Source organism: Amblyomma maculatum, unplaced genomic scaffold (assembly GCF_055883805.1).
Source record: "Amblyomma maculatum isolate TAMU_Amacu unplaced genomic scaffold, ASM5588380v1 scaffold_15, whole genome shotgun sequence".
NCBI classification, from domain to species: Eukaryota; Metazoa; Arthropoda; class Arachnida; order Ixodida; family Ixodidae; genus Amblyomma; species Amblyomma maculatum.
Genome location: NW_028146740.1, coordinates 7280008 through 7297955, shown reverse-complemented (window position 1 = coordinate 7297955; position 17948 = coordinate 7280008). Strand labels below are relative to the sequence as shown.

At 45.4% G+C, this 17948-nt stretch overlaps 1 protein-coding gene across 8 annotated transcripts in view; it reads right to left on the bottom strand.

Moving 5' to 3' along the window:
- The window catches only part of LOC146172000 (RING finger protein 141-like), a 156302-nt gene extending 144854 nt beyond the window's left edge, over positions 1–11448 (bottom strand). The window contains exons 1-4 of one of the 8 annotated variants that reach the window (XM_084586192.1): positions 11269–11447; positions 8011–8096; positions 5252–5320; positions 4494–4621 (exon numbers count right to left, since the gene is read on the bottom strand). In XM_084586192.1, coding sequence (XP_084442318.1) covers positions 4494–4612 — 119 coding nt within the window. In that variant the 5' untranslated portion in view covers positions 4613–4621; positions 5252–5320; positions 8011–8096; positions 11269–11447. Of the gene's footprint in view, positions 1–4493; positions 4622–5251; positions 5321–5510; positions 5636–8010; positions 8097–11268 lie in introns of all 8 variants that reach the window. The other 7 variants (XM_084586195.1, XM_084586191.1, XM_084586196.1 and 4 more) reach the window with 7 other exon arrangements.
- Positions 11449–17948: the final 6500 nt, after the last annotated feature.

The following is a 17948-nucleotide window of genomic DNA, read 5'->3' as shown; positions in this document are numbered from 1 at the left end:
GTATTCCATAGTATTATGCATTTTTTTTATTCTTAGAGTCTCCTATATTTTTCTTGGTTTTGTGGTGTGTACCTTGTAAACGTGTCCTAGTGTGCACATTATGATTTACTTTTTCAGCCTTCGGCACTCTGCGGCTGAACTAGAAGTAATTTTTGTATTGGACCGGCCACTAGCTTTTATAGCTATCGGTCCAAACAGTGTTTGTGCATTTTTCTCAATACCGTGATAAAGTTTCTAATAAAAAAAAAATAAATAAGAACAGCTCCAATTGCGTTACTCCAACCTACATGAACTAAGTCAGCCGTGCTTAGGTTCTGCGAGAAACTTGGCGGTATTTTCCACTAAAAAGGTTTCGATCCGCAATTTTATTACGTCTGTGTGTATTGCCTGCTTACTACTGGAATAAACAGCGTTAAGGACAAAGATGAAAAAGACACAAACAGAGTGCTTTGTCTTTCACGCTGTTTATTCCAATGAACAACCAATTAGCCTGCATTTCAACGCTTGTATGCTTACTACCCTGGTGCTCCACTATAACCGATGCAGTTGAATATTTTAATTGCCAAAGGTAAATCAAAATCGAAAGCATTGCAATCGAAACTAAAGCTGAAACAGAGCATGTGCCTAAATTCTCGGGGCACTAGCGGCAGTGTAGTAGCTCAGCCCTACGGGAGTGTCCACTCTTTATGTAATACGTTTCTCTATGCATGTGCAGCATTGGCCCAGCACTGCATGCACAATGGATTTGTGGGGCGGGTAGCCTAGGGCTACAAAAGCCGCATCAAACAGAGGTCCCTACATTGTTTTCTTTTTGGAAAACAATCTCAAACATGTGCAAGTGGTGGCTAATTTCACTCGCAGAACTTTGACTCAGGCTTTAACAAATAAAAAAATAATTGGTTCACTGGAAGGGAAAGGTGCAGTATCTGTCACACTTGTTTCTGTGGACACCTGAGCCACGCGGGAAGGGAGGGAGGTGGGAGTGAAAGTGAAAAGAGAAACGGGAGTAGTAGTAGAGGGCTACGGAGTAATTTCGACCACCTGGGGATCTTTAACGTGCACAGCACATGAATGCCTCTTCGTTTCAGGCTTTAACAAAGGATGCTTTTGCAGTTTTTTCCTGATTTAACAATTTCTCCACGTGACCAAAACTGGCATCGATTCCTTTCACTCTTGTGAGGCTGTGAACTTGCCACAGCGTTAACCAACAACGGCTAACTTGATCGAAGGAGTGACAGAACATCACAAGTCTTATGCAGCAAACCTGCAAAAGTGGTGCAATTAAGCGATGATGGCTTTCATGATTTATACTTGAGCGCACTTTGCTTCTCAGGACCACACTGTCCTCACTGAACATGTGCTACTTCATTTCATCTTACCCTGGTTGGTTCACTAAAATGAACACTACATTAGCTGACCAATTTTTCTGACTCCATAGACTCATACCCATTATTTAACAACGCGGAAAAATGAGGACATAACAGACACAACAACACGAGCGCTGACTTTCCTGAGGGAACACTCTAATTCTTTGGGCAAAGCAGGCGGCTCGAATTTAGTTCTGCATTGCAGACAACGTGAACACACTTGCACCCCTTTTGCTTCAAGAGACGTCTGTCAGTTTTAAACACAAAGATCAGACGGCGAGAGAATTAGTAGAAGCGTATCACATTGATAAGGGGAGCTCCGCATGGATCGCAAAACCGTCGTCACTGATTTACAGGGAAGTCGCCTTTTCTTGAGAAGTCGCTGCAGGAAGTTTAAGATAGAATAAGTAGTTTTTTGTGTGTGTGTATTTTGGCGGGATTATGTATAAATGTCGTATGTGATAATAAATCTTCAGTTGAAAGTCAGCGCTCGTGTTGTTGTGTGTGTTAACGTTGTCATTCTTTCCGCGCTATTAAATAATGGATAACAACCAACTCACCCAGCTTTCTGTTCTTTTTAACTCATACCCGTGTGATAGCCTGAACTTGGCCAAGCAACCATCACCGGCTTCCTACAATCAAAGGTGGAACAGCCAAAACAGGTTTTTTGAGCAGCTCTAGGAGCGGAAAAATTAACTGTGTTTTGGAGCAACTATGACGCAGAAATGCAGCAGCATCAGCATTTTGGGGAAACTTAAAAGCATGCGGTCAATTTCATTAAATTGTAAACCACCTGCCACCCTCTTTAAACACATAGAAGTGGTGGTGCCTGCTTACAAATGGCCCCGTCGTGTTTTGACGATACTCCACTGTACGAAATGCAAAAAGTGTGAGTTTCAGTGTACCGGAAGAATTGACACATGGACGCAAGCGAGGGAAATATGCATAGGCGTTAGAACACATAACCGGAGCTTTTGGATCATACCAGTTGCGAAACTCCGCTTCAAAAAGTGACCGAGTTTTGTACGCATTTGTTGGGTGTGTCACGCCATCTAGAAGTGCTAAATACAAGCTTTTTACTATTGCCGCCATTGCCTTTTAGAAATCAAATTTTTCTCTCCTCTTTTCCATCTTGATTAACTATATGGCTGTTATCCTAATACTTTTTTGCCGCTGCAAGTGTTCAACAAATTATATTTTCCATAATGGTTGTGCATTTATCAACAATCAGAAAGTTTGCAATTTGGACGCAGTTTCCTTTAATGGCCGCGGGTGCCGCCACCATTCATAAACACCCAAATTTTGACCAATCAAAACCGTCATTTTTTGATACATGGGCCCTATGGGAAGTTTCGCAACTAGTAGTATTAAGGAGCTCTGCGCATAACAACACCATATCAAAATAAAAATAAATGTACCATACAGCATTCAAAATGGCGCAACTGGCCAATGTGTACCCCTGATTGCAACCGCGGGATGGCATGAGAAATCGAGGAAACTATACCATTGAGCTGTACTTCACAAGTGGAGGACCCTGATCGTCAGCACAGACGAAGGGCACCACTGCTCCAATAAGCTCAGATTTGGGAAGACTACTCTGGCTGCGCAGGTCACCTCCTCCGAATCAAAAAGAGTTCCCTTGTCTGAATTAGTGTCTGACGCCTGGACCGTGCTCCTAGTCCGTGTTAATGAGGGTTAAATAAGAAATTTTACAAAACCTGTGTAGGGTTAAAGCAGCAGCGCACACATGTGCTTTGTACGCGTGCTTTGCCCCTTCTGCAATGTTCGCAAGACGTGTTCTCTCACGGTACAGTGATCAAAATTAATGACAAGCCCTTTGCCATTCATCGCCACCCGCATGTTGATTGCACCATGACCTGACAGTATGGCATGCTACAATGCATCACTTCTCACCGGCTGGCGCCGCCTCTCCATGCACTCAAAGGATCGCTGTCTTGCCTGACTAGCATTCCCGCACATCCACAAAAGAAGAGCGAGCAACCGATGTGACTGTTGTGAAATACTGCAACCAGTGAACACTGTTCACAACCCCTGGCACACAAAAAATAACTTCTGAATATTCACACTGATTGAACACAGTGCTGGTATAAAACAAAAATCGCTATCAGAACTGATTTCGAATGTCACATGCAGGGCGAAAAAAAAAAAAAAAAAAAAGAGTGCAGCACTTTCTCGGCCATTTTGGCGCAAGTTCCCACAATTTCATCCGATTTCATTCTCTTGGAGCAGTATGGCACAGAAACTTCTACGAACCAGCATGTGGCACTGCTCAGTCAAACAGCACCATCTTGCATCTCAGTATCTCACAAGTTCAGATATGATATAGTAGCGCAAAAAAGATAGGGTGCAGTACACCCTGCCTTGTATGATCTTTTGCAACAACATCATGCCTGAAGTATTGCACCAACTAGGCTGACAACACATCCTACTACCCAAGTAGTAGTACACAGAGAACATAGGGAACCAATGCTAACTACTTTGAACTTACAGAAATTATTCAGCGGCGAAGGACGGCCAGGTTAAAGTTCCTCCATTCCATTTATATGAATTTCAATTTTAAGACTGACTGTTATTTTCAAAAAAGGTCATCACGCTCAGTCAGACACAGTCACCCCCACCAAATCATGCCTTTGGCTACAAGAACTGACATATTTAAATATTCTTTTTTCCCTCACACGATAGAAAAATGAAACTCATTACCACGTGAGGTCACTCAGATAGGTACTACTTCTCAATTTTAAAAGGCTACATTGGATTACCTTGTGGAAAATGTTCATGTTTAGTCCCCGATTGTTCACACTTTTTCACATTGTTATCTTGTATTACAATTGTTGTTCATAGTGCATTACACTTGTTCTGTGACACCAGTTTTCTTTCCTTGCAATACAAAATTTTTATTCAAAATGTCCTTTATCCCTTATGTTGTGATTTGTTATGTGTTGTGTACAGCACGTGTATCAACCCTCCCCCCCCCCCCCCCCTTTTTCTGTGTTCGTGCTTGAGGAATGAGTGCACGGTGTAATCATGAAAAAAAAAATTATATATATATATCCACCCTTTAACGGCCCCTGGGCCAACAGTATCAATAAATAAAAAAAAACTCACATGTCGTTCAGCTCGTCCACTTTGGCCAGGAAGCGCTCAAAGGTGAGTGTGGTGATCTCGCTGAACACCTGGGTGTGCCGGAACACGCCCAGCACCTCCGAGCTTAGCTGGGATCCCATGGGTTGCTGCTGCAAGGTAGAGAAAGCTAATTAAAGTTTAATTGTTGTGTTGTGTTGCGGACATAACGCTGAAATAAATCATGTCAACATACCCCATAAAGACTGCACAAAATTTATAATGAGTAAAAGAGCTAAATGGCAGGCTTCATGGGATAATGAAACAAATAACAAGCTGCACTTAGTAAAGCCTACTGTTCAAGAATGGAAGTCATCGAGTCATAAAGAGCGCTTTTTTGAAGTGCACCTGTGTCGCCTCCGCATTGGACATACACACCTCATACACAACTTCATACTCCTCGGACAAAAAAAACCTACATGTGACACATGCAATTAACAACTGACAGTAAACCACAATTTTAATATCATGCACGAAATATGAGGAAATCAGGAGGAAACATTTTCTGTGTTTCTATAATCAACACATTCTATTTCATTCGTCTTTTGCTAGGAGAGAATGCCATTGTCGAAATTTCTATTTTTTTACTTTTTTAAAAGAAGTAAAGCTAATAAACAAACTCTTGAGTTATTTTTAAGAAGAACTGCTTTACCCTGAGTTTGGAGCATGATGGCCTTAGTTGCCTATGTGCCATAAAACCCAACACAACTCAACTCAGCTAATTAAAGTGTTAAATTGCCTACCTTTACTGAGATCCACACAAGCAGAGAACAAAGTCCCTGACAATCCCAGGCAACATGGCACGGCCAAGTCTGCACATGCATCGACAGTCCAGTCATATGACATGGCTGAGAGCACTTGCAATATATTGAAACCACAACCTACTATTGGCGATAAAAAACTTCTTTTTAGTCAAACGAGCACATCAGTTTGCAATGACAAAAATCTGTAATAGCAACACTGGTTCCCATGCATTCTACTCTTGTAGTGACTTAAGCGTACCTATAACTTCTTATCAATAAAGTGTGGAGTGACAGCCTGCTGGGAACAATGCCTCACACTTGTGGAGCCCAGTTGTGCAACACATGTGGCCTTCCATTCCATCTGGACATCACAATCCACAGACACTGGTGTGGACAAAAGGACAAATGAGGACAGTGTCCGCTCGATGTTCACACAACAGTGACACGGCATATCATGCAAGCCAATGTCCAATCGAGGAATGAAAGAGAATGAAAAAAACATGTCACACTTGAGATGCAAAAAGCATCATTAGGCAAAGATGCCACATATATAAGCAGGATACCATGGGTACACAAGCATATCAAAATGCTGGAGACACCGATAAGTGGCATGAGCTATAAAAAAATTTTGAAAGTTAGGACCATGTACAGGCAGCATAAGAACACTCCTCCTCCATTCATGCTTCCTTAATTTCCTGCTGACATCCCTGACAAGGAACTTTCTGGAATGTTTATTTTACACGGTCGTATCACCCGAGTCACAGCTCGCATATATCCCTGGCTGTCTGCATCATCAAGCTGCACTGGCATCCATTGACTGCGTCACTGCTTGCACACAGTTTACATATTTATTTTCTATACCCTCAAGCACCGAGGCATTGCAAAGGGGAGTGGGCAAGCAAACAACGCAAAAAAAAAGGTTTTTTTTGTTAAAGGCGGCACAACGTAGTTAAAATATAGCAACATACAGTATTCAAAGCAGTCAAGAAAATAAAAAAAAAAGTACAGAAACAACAACTGTAACAAATGTAACGCAAGAAACTGAACAAACATAGCAGAAAAAAATAATAAAAAATGAAGAAAATAACAAAGCACGAACAAACTAACTATTCGCATCAGAAATCAGTTGTCTCCTTCGTACAGCTCACCTCCCACTAGTTCCTTCCTATATCGATCTAGCCTAGAATGAGAAAAAGAAGATGGCTATGGAACAGCATTGAACAAGAGTAGAGAGAGGAGCCTGAATTCGCAAGCCGAGCCAACGCTTCGACAAGTCCACTTGTCAACATCTCGGCTCAGACAAGTCCACTTGTCAAAATGTTGTCTCAACTTGCGAGCTGAGGCTCCCTTCTCTACCCTTGTTCAGTGCCCCCTTCATCCCCATGCAGATCTGTTTCAAGTCTCTTCCATTCTATGGAGAGCCATCCTGCTGTATTATGATTACAAAAAACGGCACGCTTTTTCCCAGCCGAGAACAAAACCCCCCATTTCATACCCTATGCTTAGTGCGTAGTATGCACTTCTCACATGTCTACCGAGCTGTCTGCTGCACTGTCTGCATACCGACGACTTCACTGTGCGGTCTGTTGTCTGCATGTGCCTGTCTATTCATTCGCACGGGTACATGCAGACAACACAAAAAATATATATACAGTGTTCTTCAACTTTATCGAACCCCCGTTTGAAAACTTCTCCCACCTCAACCGGAGGTTTATTTATGGTGAAACCGCGCATAAAACTTATTGTTGACCTTTTTGATGCGTATTAAATTGGGTAATGGTGAGGACTGCCATTCCTCACCCGGGTGGAGCGCTTTCCTCCAGCGAAAACAGATGGCGCCAGCAGTTATCTTCGCCGAAAAGTCGGTGTGCCGCCTCAAACTCTACGTAGAGAGATCTGGTTTTTCATCATGTGCAGCTAAACCAAGTAAGCACCATTACCCAATTTAATACGCATCAAAAAGGTCCACAACAAGCAAGCTTTGTGCGCGGTTTCACCGTAAATGAGTCTCCGGTTGAAGCGGGAAAATTTTTCAAACGGGGGTTCGATAAAGTTGCAGAACACTGTATTTGTAACATGGACAGTTTATCTTCAAGTTTTGTCTCAAAAAAGATACAGGTTTGCAGACTTGGTTTGTAGGAAAGGAAAGGCGCCGTAACTGCCAAAAACATCTGTGGAAACCTGAACCCCACCATAAGGGAAGGGAGAAAGGTGGGAGTGAAAGCAGAGAGAGAAAAAGGTGCCGCAGTAGAAGTCTACGGCGTAATTTCGACTACCTAGGGATGTGCACTGACAGCGCACAGCACGCAGACACGGCTCCGTTTCTCCTCCACTAAGACGCAATCACCAGTGGTTAGCATTGATTCCGAACCCAGGTCCCACTTGTGTGTTTCCCGGCTAGCAGACATGCAAAACCACCACTCCGCCTGCCTATTGGGGCCGCATGATCACCTGGACCGAGAGCAAGGAGGCATTTCGTTTTCGCCACAGCTCAATACTACCAGTTGCAAAACTTCCCACAGAATCTATGTATCAAAAAACAGTGATTTTGATTTCTCGTAATTCGGGTGTTTATGAATTGTCGCGCCATCTATGATTGCAAGAAAGAACTATGACTAAGGTGGTGTTTTTGAGATGGCTGACTGTAGCGCGGCGCAGTCGACGCGATGGCTGGGAATGGGCGATGGCCGAATGGCGACAGCTTTCACTCGCCGCTCCCAGATGGCGCCACGATTAGTAAACATCCGAAAAATGCGTACAAAATTCGGTCACTTTTTGAAGCGGAGTTTCCCAACTGGTATGATCGAAGAGCTCCAGTTTTCACTGCACGTCGATGAGACACCTTCTGCATAGAGGATAGCAAAATGAAGAAAGCGTGCACAAAGCCGCGTTGGCGAGCAAAGGGGATTGGCCGGAGAGAGTGCAGTGCAAAGCTGAGCGCCAGACACAGGTTCGGTATTCATGTAGCAAAACTGTAACGCTAAATGCATTGCAGCGTGCCCGAGTCCAGTCCTATCTTAACCCATGGGCAGGGAATTATGCAAATGTATGCACGTTGCTGGAACTACAGTTGGGTACAACTCGTCTGTTGTACACCACCAAACAATTAGTCCGTGACAGGAAGTGGTGCACTGATAAAGCTGTTCTTGTAAAAGAATTTTTTTGAAAGATAACTACGAGAGCAAATTATAAGCTCAAGAATTCCAATGCCTCCAACTTGTTTGGTATGGCAACACTTGATTTTGTTTACTCTTCAGAACAGTAATGCAGACACCACCCACACTTCGTAAGTGCTGTAAATGCCATTGCATGGAACCCCCCAAATCTTACAGTGTCCTGAATGCTCCGGCTTCATTTTAGACAAGATATTACAGAGACTTTTAGTATAGCGTACACAGACACACGCAGAAGAATAGCGGACAGCAAAAATATTGTGACACTCACTGCGCATGCGCTATACGATACCAGAGACCGAGCTTTTTCGTACGATTAGCCAGCGTACGCCAAAACTTGAGGTTATCATGCCCGGCCCTCACGTACGATGGGAGATCAGCGTTGACAAGATGGTGGCGTCCGGGTCGCTCGCTTCAGAGTGAATTTGTCTTCGTTACCGCATTTCTGGGCACGCTGCCACCTATAAATGGCACACGGGGTGTTCGCTTTGCCTCGTGTAGCATTCAGCTCAAATAATTAGTGAATAATTTGCTTTGTTTTTTATTTTGCATGGCGGCAGCGCAGTCCCTAAGCCTGAGGAGTAGCGTTGTTTTGTTGGCAAGTCAATGCCATGAAGTGGATCATCTTGGCTTGACTGCTTATACGCGTGTATCTATAAAAATATGCTTGGCAGTATGAGGCTGAAAGGAGGCCGGTACGCGCCATGACAGCAATACAAGGTAAAAATATTCAACACGGGGATACCAACATTGGGGAGTACAACGAAACTGCCGCAGCAAAGAAACTGGCCAAAGTCCCGGTGTGACTTGGTTAGTTTTGGCTCCTGAGTAAACAAACAAAAAAAAAGAAAAGCATGAACGTGTTTTCTTATTTTAAATATAGATGTCGCCACAATAGTTTGCATTCGCGCTTTCGTATGGCAAACTAAAAGCGCCGATGCAACACACGAAGTAACGTCCCATAATTTGCTGGCGTTTATCATACGTAAAGTGTCCATATGCTATACTAAGAGTCTCTTATGACTAGCAATGTGCTTTTGTTTATAATGCCTGTTACTTAGACAACACTTTCTGAGAGCATGTTAATATCAAGTTCGGGAAGCAGCAGAGACTTTATTTTCCTTGAAAGGTGAACAGGAACGAGCTGAATGTGGAACATTCATGACAGGCCTCTGGTTTGCGTCTGATAAAGTGGTTGTCCCCCCCCAGATTAGATAACTGACACATGATGAAAAATTCAGCTGAACAGGCAATGATGCACAGGAGAGTGACACGCACACAGATTTGCGCATTGAATTCTTGGCTGGGCATTTATGTTGGAGTTATCAGCCTCGAGCAAATAAGCAACTCTTTCCGTACACATCAAACCGTTCCAAGACAGTAAAAAGAGGCATTGCGAAGACAGCTTTGATGTCCGCTCTTACGAAATCCTGCCATCACCGTATGAGGCAACATTTCTTACGCCTGAGTGATAGGCTTCTTGAAGTAGGATTTCCGATGGTTTTGCTATCGACAAAGAAATGTACAGCATGGACGGGGCGAAGCTTCCAATTTCACAGAAGAAAGCAACATTTACAGCAATGTGGCCCAACACAGATTAAAAGGAGCACTCACATGAGCAGTTCATGTCAGCATTCTGCCACCAAGTGTGCAGCCAGGCGTCATACAATGAAAACAGATATAGCAACCCCTAACACTTCCCTATTCATTACAAAAGGAGTTGCGTTTTAGTGGTACAACTCATTTGCGGCTACCGCTTGCGCTTTTTTCGTTTCGACCTTTGTATTTGTAATTAACCTCCCTTCTATAATAACCAGCGGGCATTGTAAGTATTTGTAACAAATCAATCGATAAAATTCCAGATTGCTGACGAACATCACTCCTGCAATGATCCCCAAGCTGCGTTTATCGTCAAATATACACGCGATGCTGGTACGCTTGTGAATTTCTAGATGGTCTTGCAAAGGGCCACGTGTGACTGCAAAAGTCACTTGCAAGTGTGGAAGAACGGGCTAGTTGATAGTTCATCTTAGAGAAAAACATTGGGCGGTTTTTTTCCCCCCAAAATACAAATGTAACACTACCAACTGCTATAGTTGATAGTGTTATATATTTAGTGTTACTAAAAGAGACAGGCCTCGGAAGAGGGCGTGCGAACCTTTTATCAAGTCTTTGATAATGCAGAAAAGGTACCACTGAAAACTACCTTTACGATGACATCACACCGCAGTCACTTTTCGGCGAAGTGTTAAATGCCACTGTTTCAAGTGGTGAACACAGAAGTTATATCTAGCGCAAAAAAAAAAATGTACAAGGTGATGATTCTTGCAGAATAAAACAATTCAGAAGAGGTAAATGTGAGAGAGGAAAACGTCTGCGGGAGCAATGCATGACCGCACATGTTGACAGTCGACAACGGTGCCGTGAGCAAGTTGCGAGGGCATGTCAGCATCACAACAGAAATCTACGAGACCGCTAGCGCGTCACAGGTACGTACGATACCACTGCCAGGCTGCGAGAGAAATAACATCACGAAGACGCGCGGCAGCAACTCCAGTAAACGATGGACACGTTCACCGATCGGACAATCGCACTCCCCCAGGCGTCCATCCGCGCTGCTTGCGCCAAATATATGCAGACTACTCGCACATGCCCGTAGTAGCACTTTTACAACATGCGTTACACATGCAAATGCCGCGACACACGCCACTCAGCAGGAGAGCAAGCGGCGTTCCTTGACGGAGTTTCCATCAAGCGCAACCCTTTCGCTTGTGCATCCTCGCGCTTTGCGCACTTCCCGTCCCAAGTAGCTCGATGCATGAAAGCCGGATTCACGATTCTCACCTCCTATCCTCAGAAGCCAAAAGTTGCGAACGCGCACAACCACAACGAACAAGACATGTCACGACACCGGCGATATCAGTTGGGCCATGCAATCACGGCTGGTGAAAGCAGTGTGCCTGGGGGATGAGCCACGCGAGTTCCGAGCCCTACTGGGGCAAGGGGACAAATCTCACAGAATCCTACACCTGGGCGGTCCCTCGCTGCTGCACGTGTCTCTACGTCACCGCTTGGACGCGCGGGGTCAGCGACGGCGCGAAGTACGAGTGGTACGAGCGTCGTCTGCGGTGTTGGGAATGCTCGCCAGGGTGTCGAACCAGAATTTTTCCAGGTTCGGTTCGGGTTCAGGTTCACGCCTTTCGGGTTCGGTTTCGGCCCCGGAGACACATTCCGTTCCGGTTCGAACCGGTTCGACCCTGCCCGAACCGGTTCGAACGGGTTCAGAAAAAAACAAAATCGTCGGGTGTATTTTTTGCTCCACTTTTTTAATGCTGGGTTCTTTTTCTTATTTCAGTATAAAAAATTCTAAAGAAAACTGATTGATTGATTTGTAGGAAGGGAAAGGCGCGTAAATGTCTCACTTGTTTCCTGTGGACACCTCAACCGAGCCGTAAGGGAAGGGAAGAAGGTGGGAGTAAAAGTGGAAAGAGAGAAAGAGGAGCCGTAGTGGAAGCATACGGACCACCTAGGAATCTTAAACGTGCGCTGACATCGCACAGCACACCGACGTCTCCTCGTTTCGCCTCCATCGAAACTCAGCCGCCGCGGTCGGGTTCGAACCCGGGTACTCCGTCACAGTGGTCGGGCGTCTTACCACTGCACCACCCCGGTGATCTTTGGACCACTAAAGTGCGATGAGGCACTGGATTTCGAAAATTTTGTGGGAATCGACTCTATTCAGGAAGCGCTCAATACTAAGATCACTTTTCAGCCGTTCGCGTAGCGCAGCGGTGCACATGAAATGACCTTTTGCGTAACCCCGTGTGACGTCACGCCGAAGAGCTGTGCGACCAAGGGGAGTTCCATGCCGACCAAGCTGGAGAGCGGACGTGCAATCGATGGGCTTCATCGACCACGAACGCTTGCGCTCTATTTCGGCCACTGGATTTCGGAAATTTTGTGGGAATCGACTCTATTCAGGAAGCGCTCACCGCGGATTATCAAGACTCCAAGGTGGGCCGATTATTTCGCACATTTTTGAGGCTTTGAAGAACTTCGCAAGCCACGGGGGACACTAGGCCTAGTTAGGGCTAGGCAAACAAAGGCACTCCGGGCCGTTTAGAAGCTCGACGAAAATGATGGAAAACGTGGAGGGAACGAGCATAGACCCTGCGGAGCTGAAAGAACCTGGTCAGTGGTTTATTACTAAGAAAAGAGGAAAGGCGTTGCCACTTGAGAACGAGGAACGCAGCGTCACCGATGATCAAGGGAGAGAGCGAGCCGCGTCCAAGCTCGCCGGAAAGAGATTGGCAGTAAAGTCGATTGAGAGGCAATCGATCAAGATACCCGACGGAACTGACAAAATAATTCTCCGCCCGCGGGGAGGAGTCAGCCGCCTATCTTAAAGGGGTCGTGAAACGTTTTCCGGAAATTTTGCACGGCTTGCCTAAATGGAATCCTTATCCTGCATCATATAATATACCTTGCGGAGTTGATCGCTCGCACCGCGAATATAAACATCAGAGAGGCCGCGGAAGACACCTTTTCGGTCAACACAAAACAGCAGTCTATCCTCATCGCAACAGACAGCGAAGAACGGAAAAGAATTAAATATGTCGCACTACGCGTCCTCGAATTCGAGGGTCAAAAAATTGAAATCACGGCATACGTCGCTATGCCCGAAGACTGCGGCAATGGGGGTGGTACACGACATTTCCCTTCACATCACCGAGGAAGAAATAGTGCAACGGCTACGCACGATCAAAGGCAACCGCCTCCACAGGCTCCCCCCGCAAAACAAGTAGCCAAACCGACACCTCCACCTGCGACGCCAAAGGCGCTAACACCACCCGCGGCGTCAGACACGGAGGAGGACGCTATGATCACTGAACAGTGCAGGCCACCTCCCCCTCAGAAACGAAGAGTTGGGGAAACGGATCCGCTGGCGGCAATAGAGCGTAGACTAGACGCCAAATACGGGGCGAGACTCGAGCGGCTCGAAACAGGCATGACCAACATCAGGCGCCCTAAACCGAATTCAGGAACAATCTAAACAAACAAACGCGGCTCTTGCTGCTATATCAGAAAGACAAACAGTGAGAGAAGGGATACTTGACCAATTCCAACATGGGCAAAACGCAACCAAATATTAATTCGACGGTATGGCAGTGGAACTGCCGAGGATTCCCGCGCAAGCGAGCGTTAATGTAACAACATCTCGAGCAAATAGTTGAAAAACCTCTAGCCGTAGCCCTGCAGGAAACTGGCAGAGGAGTAATTAAATTATCAGGATATCAAGCGTTTGCTAGTGGCCGGGGAGAAAAATCCCGGGTCACTACATTCGTCAAAAGGAACGTAGCGGTGATCGAACATGAAATTAGTTCTCGCGACATTGAGGCGGTTTTCGTTGAAATCATTACGGGCAGGAAGAAGGAAACCAGTACACCCAGTATTTTCGTCCTAAACATATATAGCTCTCATCAGCAGCGCAAAGTTAGGTTCAAGACATTATTTCGCAAAGCAATGAATGCAGCCGGAGCTAACCCGGCCCCTGCTAATTGTAGGAGACTTCAACGCCTGCCACCAAGAGTGGGGATATAATAGGCAAAATCCGAATGGCAGGCCGTTATGAAAAGGTTTTCACGAATTAAACCTCACCCTGCAGACAGACTCTGGCTGCCCGACCAGGGTGGGAAACAGTGTGAGCAAAGACACAACCCAAGACTTAACATTCACCAAAAACATAGAGGAGCTTAGGTGGAAGAACACAGAGCTCAACTTTGGAAGCGATCATTACGTCCTCGAAATAACGCTTAAACGGGGAGTCAAAGTAAGACGAGAAAAGATCATCAGCGCAATCGAATGGGAGAAATTCAGACAAATTAGGGAATCCGCAAACATGGACGAAAATATTGAAAATATCGACGATTGGGCAGAAACCCTCATGCACCACGTTAAATCCGCTACCTTTACCCAAGGGGGACGATGCACCGAAAACAGTCGACAGGAAACTCATACACATGTGGGAAGCAAAAAAGGGTATGGAAAGACGCCTCCGGTGTCAGAGATGGAACCGAAACCTAAGGCGAAGAATAGCCAGGCACAATAAGGAAATTGAGGATATGCAATTAAACTCTGCGAGCAAACCTGGTGTAACAGGTGCGATGAAATGGAGGGCCTTTCAAAGCTAGACGCGTGGAGCCTCTTACGATATCTTCTTGATTCCGACAGTTCGAAAACGCAATCAAACACAACAATAGCAAAGGCAAGACACGCGTTCGAGGGGACTGACGCGGAACTAATAACTAAACTTGTAGACACATATGTCGGCGATACAACATCTCTAGCTCCCTCTTAGGCAATACGCGGGCCCACCGAACGAGGCCCTCGACGCGCCCATCTCAGAAGCGGAAGTTAGAGCCGAAATCCTGAGCTTAAAGACGCGATCAGCTCCCGGCCCCGATGGAATAACAAATAAAATGCTACGAAACCTAGACGACGCTTCCATAACGGCACTCACCAACTACATGCAAGAAGTATGGAGTAGCAGTCGTCTTCCCCAGCAGTGGAAAACTGCAAACGTTGTGCTAATTCCAAAACCTGGCAAGCCCCCGAAATTGAAAAACCTCAGACCTATTTCTCTAACCTAATGCATTGGAAAGCTTATGGAACGCGTAATCCAAACAAGGCTAACTAATTTCATGGAGAAAAACGACCTGTGGCCGCACGAGATGGTCGGATTCCGACCGGGCCTGTGCATATATTGTCATGTTGTAATCGGAGCATTACGTCCTGTATACAGGACGTAATCCTCCGATTACAACATGGCATAATTGACTCGAAATCCAGAGACGCGAAGGTAATTCTAGCACTAGATATAACAAAAGCATTTGACAACGTAAAACACCAGGCAATTCTCGCGGGACTGCAGGAATTAGGAGTCGGCGAGAGGACATATAATTACGTAATGGATTTCCTGACAAACAGGACGTTGAAACTAAAGTTTCAGGACCTAGAATCCCCCACTGTCCACCTGGGAAGTAAAGGAACGCCGCAAGGCTCGGTGCTCTCCCCCTTCCTTTTTAACGTGCTGATGAGAGGCCTTCCTGCCGCTCTTGAAGTCATAAAAGACCTGAAGTTCAGCATTTACGCGGACGACGTTAATCTCTGGATGAACAATGGCAGCGATGGCAGCATAGAGGAACGCCTACAGGCGACGGCGGACACCATTGTGTCCTACGCGCCCGAGAGGGGTCTTGCGTGCTCTCCGCGAAAATCCGAACTTTTCATATATAATCCAAAATCAATGAGGTGCAAGGGCGACTTTAACGTAGAAATTAGGGTCAGCGGCAAAACCGTACCAAAACTCCAGCAAATCAGAATCCTCGGACTTTTTATTCAAGAGGACGGGTATAACGACGGAACGATAAAAAAACTCACTACCTACGCGACGCAAGTAACAGGGATATTTAGGAGGATTGCATTCAAAGGCAGAGGCCTCAAAGAGAGAAGCCTCTTCAGACTGATGCAGGCGTACATAATAAGTCTAATATAGGCACTATACTAATATGCTATGCCACACCGTTCCTCAACATCAGGATTAATGAAAAAGATAAGATAGACGCACTCATCAGGCGTTGCGTCAAGAGGGCGCTGGGTCTACCCATCTCCTCTTCTACGGAACGCCTGATAGAAATGGGATTGCATAATAGCTGGACGTAACTTGCTGAAGCGGTGAGAATCGCCCAACATGAGATTAATTCATGGCGGAAGTAGAATGGTGGAGAAGGCTGGGCGGCTGGGCCCAAAAGCGGTTCAGCGGTACCGCAGCAGCATAGCCACAGGTCGGGGGGCCAACCGCTCAGATTAAGAAATTGTACAACTACAAATTAAAAAGTATTAATCAACATAAAAAGAATAGACATTTTAATAACTTCGCTTTTGAATTGGTAAGGTATTTTATAAATACATTCTGAGCCGCCATGTTTTGTACGTATGGGCGTCTATGCGTCTTCGCTACCATAGTATATTAACTCTATGCCATAGTACATACAAGGTACATATACATTGGATTAAGAAGCTGACGTTGAGAGATTTTATGCGGACCTACAATGCCTTTTAGACCGCACCCCATCATCAGACGTCGTTTTTCTCATAGGAGACTGGAATGGTAAGGTCGGGAGTGAAGAAATATCCGGAATTATAGGCAAGTTCGGTCTTGGCGAGCCAAATCAAGCTGGGCAGAGGCTAGTAGAGTTTTGTCAAGAAAACAACCTGACCATAGCGAATACTCATTTTCAACAGCACAAAAGGCGCCTGTACACATGGACTTCACCGGACGGTCTGTACAGGAATCAGATCGATTATATTCTTTGCCGTCAGAGATGGAGAAGCGCTATACAAGCAGTAAAAACAAGGCCTGGGGCCGATTGTGGCACCGATCATCAGCTTCTTGTTGCCAAAATTAAGCTTCGATTGAGGAAAACGCAGAAAACTAGAAGGCCTTTCAGGTATGATCTGGATCAAATTCCATTAGAATATGCTGTGGAAGTGAGGAATCGATTTCAAGAATTAGATCTAGAAGACAGAGAGCCCGAAGAGATGTGGACTGATGTTCGTTATATAATACAAGAAGTTGCTACTAAGCTAGTTCCAAAGCAAAAGAAATGCGAGAAAGCAAACTGGTTATCTGAAGAGGCTTTGCAAATAGCTGAGGAAAGGAGGATGGCAAAAGTTATGGGGGAAAGAGAAAGATACAAGGTTCTCAATGCGGATTTTCAGAAAATAGCAAGGAGAGATAAGAATGCCGTCCTGAACATACAGTGCCAAGCAGTTGAGGACAACAGCCAAATAAGGAGCACAAGAGCTCTGTATAAGACAATCAGATATCAAAGGAAGCTTCTGTGCTAATCTGGGCCTGATAAAGGACAAATGAGGCAAGGACCTCACTGAAGCCTCAGAGATAAAGAAGAGGTGGCAGGAATACACAGAACTGTACAAGAAGGACCCGCATGTGCAAACCCAACATAAGACGGTTGTGATTACTGATCTAGAGCCGGGCATTCTGAAGAGTGAAGTTGAATGGGCCTTAGCCAGCCTTGCTAAGAACAAAGCTAGCGGAATTGATGGCATTCCAGCTGCGTTGCTTCAAAACCTCAACCATGACGCTGTTAACATTCTGCATACATTATGTCAGAAGATTTGGACAACCCTGCAGTGGCCTCAGGATTGGAGGAGGTCAGTTTACATCCCCATTCCAAAGAAAGGCGGTGCCAAAGATTGTTCCAACTACCGCACGATCGCGCTTATTTCGCATGCTAGCAAGGTGATGTTGAAAATCCTCCAAGGTAGGCTGCAGCAGTATGTGGATCGGGAGCTTCCGGACGTGCAAGCTGGGTTTCGCAAGGGCAGAGGAACTAGAGACCAAATTGCCAACCTTCGCTGGATCATGGAAAAAGCAAGAGAGTTCCAGAAACCCATCTACTTCTGCTTTATTGATTATGCGAAAGCGTTTGACTGCGTAG